The following is a 4,386-nucleotide window of genomic DNA, read 5'->3' on the forward strand; positions in this document are numbered from 1 at the left end:
CCAACATAGACGACGTATGGGAAGCTGACCTGGCTGACCTGAGTTCCATGAAGAGCCGCAACAACGGTTTTCGCTATCTCCTGGTGGTCATCGATGTATTGAGCAAGTACGCATGGGTGGTCCCGCTGAAACGAAAGACAGCCGCAACCGTTGCTGAAGGTTTCGAGCAAGTGTTACACACTACGCCGCGCAGACCCGACCTACTGCAAACGGACAAGGGTAAAGAATTTGTCGGGAGTGCTTTTCAGAAGATACTTCGCGACAATGAAATACGATATCGTGTTACTCGTAATCCCGATGTGAAAGCAGCTATCGTGGAGCGATTCAATCGTACACTCAAAGAACGCCTGTGGCGTTACTTCACGCATAAAAAGACGCAACGCTACGTCGATGTTTTGCCACAAATCGTGCAAGCCTACAACAATACAGTTCACTCGAGCATCGGCATGGCGCCGTCGGAAGTGACGCTTCGCAATGCTGCTACAGCACGTGCCCACATGGAAAAGCGTTATCCTCCGCGTCCAAATGGCAAACCGAGATTCCATAAGAATGATTTTGTACGAATTAGTAAAACCAAGGGAACATTTGAAAAAGGCTACGCGGCAAACTGGAGCGAAGAATTATTCAAGATCCGACGAGTGCTTGCACGTTCACCGATAGTGTACGTCTTGGAGGATCTCAACGGCGAAGTAATCGACGGCTTGTTCTACGACCCTAAACTTCAGCGTGTGGAGGGGGAAACACGGGGATGATAAAATAGCGTGTTATTGCAGTATGTCTCGCAGTCGTTGAGTGTTCACCGTTCGACTCGTGCATCAAAGAAAATGTCCCGGGATCAGTTTTACCTGACTTTACCGAGCAACAGCTCGATGCAGTTTTTTCCGGAGAATCGGACGTGCTGTTACATTACCCAGTTACCGCGTCAGATTCAACTAACGGGCGACTGGGAAGTCGGGCTGGCCGAAATTCATTATCCACTCACGTTTGAACACCCTCGGGGGTATGCGCCAGTGAAAAATGAAACGATACCCTGTGTCACGCATTACAATACTCCTGGGGAAGGTGCAGTTGAGGTATCAGATTGCAAGCTATCCGAAACCAACAAATCATCAAGGATCCCCGGCTGCCAGATGTTTATTTATTGCGATCTGGTGGAGCCACGTATCGTTGGAGATGTTTACGCCCCGCTGTTACGAGTCATTCAAACATGCGGCAAAGACAATATCTCACAAGGCGAATCAGAGATGAAAACACTATCACCACTGTACTACGTACCACTGATGCTCACGAACTTTCAAACCATCGAGATCGATATAAGAGATCAATTCAGTAGTCCAGCACCATTCACGAGCGGGACACTGACGGTAACGCTGCATTTTAGACGCGTTCAGTAATTGACTGGAATCACAGGAGTCGCTCAGCAAAAGAGAGAGAGGGAAAACATACCAGGTACGACATGGCTCATTATATACAACATTACGAAAATCAGCTCGGCGGTGGAGGCATTGAGACGGTTTACCGAGGAGCACCGCATCAACGCGGGCACGGAATCGGCAGCTTCTTGGGAGGCCTGTTTCGTCGAATACTACCTCTGCTGTACAGTGGTGCTCGCGCGGTCGGAAGAGAAGCACTACGTGCAGGGATGAACGTCATGACAGACGTAAGAAACGACACTCCGTTCAAACAGGCAGTCAAGAGTCGATTCGTAGAATCAGGACACAAATTGAAAAGAGCTGCTGAAGAAAAAATTGATAAACTCATGAAGGGTAGCGGTTATAAAAGCCGAGCCGGCGGATTAGCGCGTCAGTCAAACATTGCCCGCGTCAACAGACTTGTCGGCGCGCACCGAGCAGCTGGTACTACGAGAAAAATTAGACGAAGGTCGAAAAAGAAAACATCGGCCAAGATACCCAAGCGTGCCGGAACCGTCAAGAAAACTAAGCGGAAAAAGTGTTGTAAAAAACGGGACCTTACAGACATATTCGGACCCCGGTAAGCCCACGCGCCGCTCGTCTTCAATCTAAACATCAACAATGGCCTTCTTGCACGCGCACTCGGGTGAGTGTATGAAGTCGGAACTGGATTTGTTTTCTCTACCACCAACGCAGACGTCTATTGAGGCTGGTCAATGGGTACACTACAAGCCCGTATCATCTCTAACCGACGATTCCCCGATTGAATTTGTTGTACCTGGAAACGGTGATGAGTACATCGATTTGGCACACACTATGCTTAGCGTACGAGTGAAGCTACAACCGTCTGCTCCTACCCCACCGGCAGGCGAAGGCAACGCGGCTACTCCGCATGCCACTCCGGTAAACAATCTGCTTCACTCGATGTTCAATCAAGTCGATATATTCTTCAATCAAAAACTAGTCTCACCAGCCAACAACTCTTACGCCTATCGAGCATATATAGAGACTCTACCGAATTACGCACCCCCCGCCAAAAAATCCCATCTTTCTTCGGCTCTATGGTACGACAGCGAGGATGGAGTATCGGATGTATACGACGCCGACGCCGTCGGTGCTGACCGAGGTTTCATCGAACGCAAACGGATCATGAGCAATGCACGTACCGTTGATCTGATTGGACATCTGCACTGTGACGTATTTAATCAAGACAAATTTTTAATCAACGGTGTGGAACTGCGTCTTCGACTTGTGAGATCAAGAGACAGTTTTTGCATCATGGAAGCCGAAAATCGCCACAAGCTGCACATACTGGAAACTTCGCTGCTCGTTCGCCGAATGAAGATCAGCCCTGGAATCTTGCTGGCGCACGCACGGACGCTAGCCAAAGGTACGGCAAAATATCCCGTAACCAGAGTCGAGGTGAAGTCTTTCACCATACACGCAGGAGTACAGGCAGAAACACTGGACAATGTCATACTCGGACAACTACCGAAACGAGTGATAATCGGTTTTGTCAGCAATAAAGCCTTCAACGGCGACAGACAGCGCAATCCGTTTGATTTTCAAAACTACTCTTTGAATTTCCTGTCGTTGTACGTCGACGGGGTGCAAGTCCCATCGAAGCCGCTACAGATGAGTTTTGCCAAAGACGAACTCTACGTGGACGCTTATCACACCCTCTTCTCCGGTACGGGGATTCATTTTCTGAACGAAGGAAACGGTATCGGCCGACAGCAGTTCGCTAAAGGAAATTGTCTATTGGCTTTTGACCTAACCCCCGATCTCTCAGCCAACTGTACATCGCACTGGTCGCTCATCAAACATGGAACTCTCAGGGTCGAAGTGCGGTTCGACGATGCTCTCAAAGAAACTGTGAATTGCCTAGTGTACGCTGAATTTGATAATCTTATTGAAGTTGATGCTGCACGTCAGGTCATTACAGATTTTTCGGGCTAAGAAAGACAGGGAGATCACGCCCCTCCTATCACGTCCGCTTCTATGACATACCAGGTGGTGATTTCCGTTAAAGAGAGAACACTGTGACTACACTACGCCAACGTCTTCAAGGGGAGCAACAGACCGGCTGGAGACACCCGATAAACAAAAATTGAGGCGGGGATTGTAACACAAGGCTGTATATAAACACCCGTAACTACGGTGCCGAGCCAGTCAGCATTCAAACTACGTCACTGCAGGTTCGCTCTTCCAGCTCTCTATTCATTCGACTACATTCTTTCAAGTTCAAGTATGGAGTACGTGATAGATATTCAAGGATTTCGAAATATCTATGGTAAATTTATACCGAAAGAGGTGGCAGTCGTCACCATCGATCATCGCTACTCGGCGCACTGGTTAATAGAACCGCCATATCCCTTCACGGATCTACCGCTCAAAGAACGTGGCGTCAACAATTACGTAACCTGCTACCTTCATGGCATCGAGTGGTTTGAAGGTGATATCTCGCTGGTTCAATTAGACGTTAACCTCCGAGAAATCGCACGTAACGCTCATCGAATCTTTGCCCGTGGACACGATAAATGTAAATATATTGAAAGTAGTACCGCGCGTCAAGTATTCAACTTGGAGGACATCGATTGCCCGGCGTTCGACAAATTGGAACGGTCTTCGGTATGGTGCTTCTTCCACGGCGTTAAGAAGGAGGAATTTTTCAAATGTGCGATGAACAACGCACTCAAACTGAAGAAATGGATCAACAACAACGATATTCTAACTAAATACGATTATACAGAAGCATTGTCAGCCAGTAAGCCCAAAATCACCGGAGAGGAGAGTTCGACTAGTAATCAGCCACTGCAGGTACCAAAAAGAAATTTCACGCTACAACCAGTAATACCAGAGTCAGTCGCTTCACTGAAAATCTCTCCTGATCCGACTGCGCCTACGTCAGACGGCGAAGTTACCGTTCCCTACGAAATACTTACTACTGCGATTGACTTACGTACCTCCTCAC

General features: G+C 48.2%; 1 protein-coding gene across 1 annotated transcript; it reads left to right on the forward strand.

Annotated features, from left to right (window-relative positions):
* Positions 1-2,033: 2,033 nt before the first annotated feature.
* Positions 2,034-3,371, forward strand: LOC124179930 (uncharacterized protein F54H12.2-like). Its single transcript, XM_046564806.1, has one exon. It carries the CDS (start codon positions 2,034-2,036, stop codon positions 3,369-3,371), a length of 1,338 nt encoding a protein of 445 aa, XP_046420762.1.
* Positions 3,372-4,386: the final 1,015 nt, after the last annotated feature.

This window comes from Neodiprion fabricii, chromosome 4 (assembly GCF_021155785.1).
Source record: "Neodiprion fabricii isolate iyNeoFabr1 chromosome 4, iyNeoFabr1.1, whole genome shotgun sequence".
Taxonomy (NCBI): Eukaryota; Metazoa; Arthropoda; class Insecta; order Hymenoptera; family Diprionidae; genus Neodiprion; species Neodiprion fabricii.

Bases quoted from the DNA above. Each gene is read 5' to 3' on its own strand.
- LOC124179930 (XM_046564806.1), top strand. From the start codon at position 2,034: ATGGCCTTCTTGCACGCGCACTCGGGTGAGTGTATGAAGTCGGAACTG.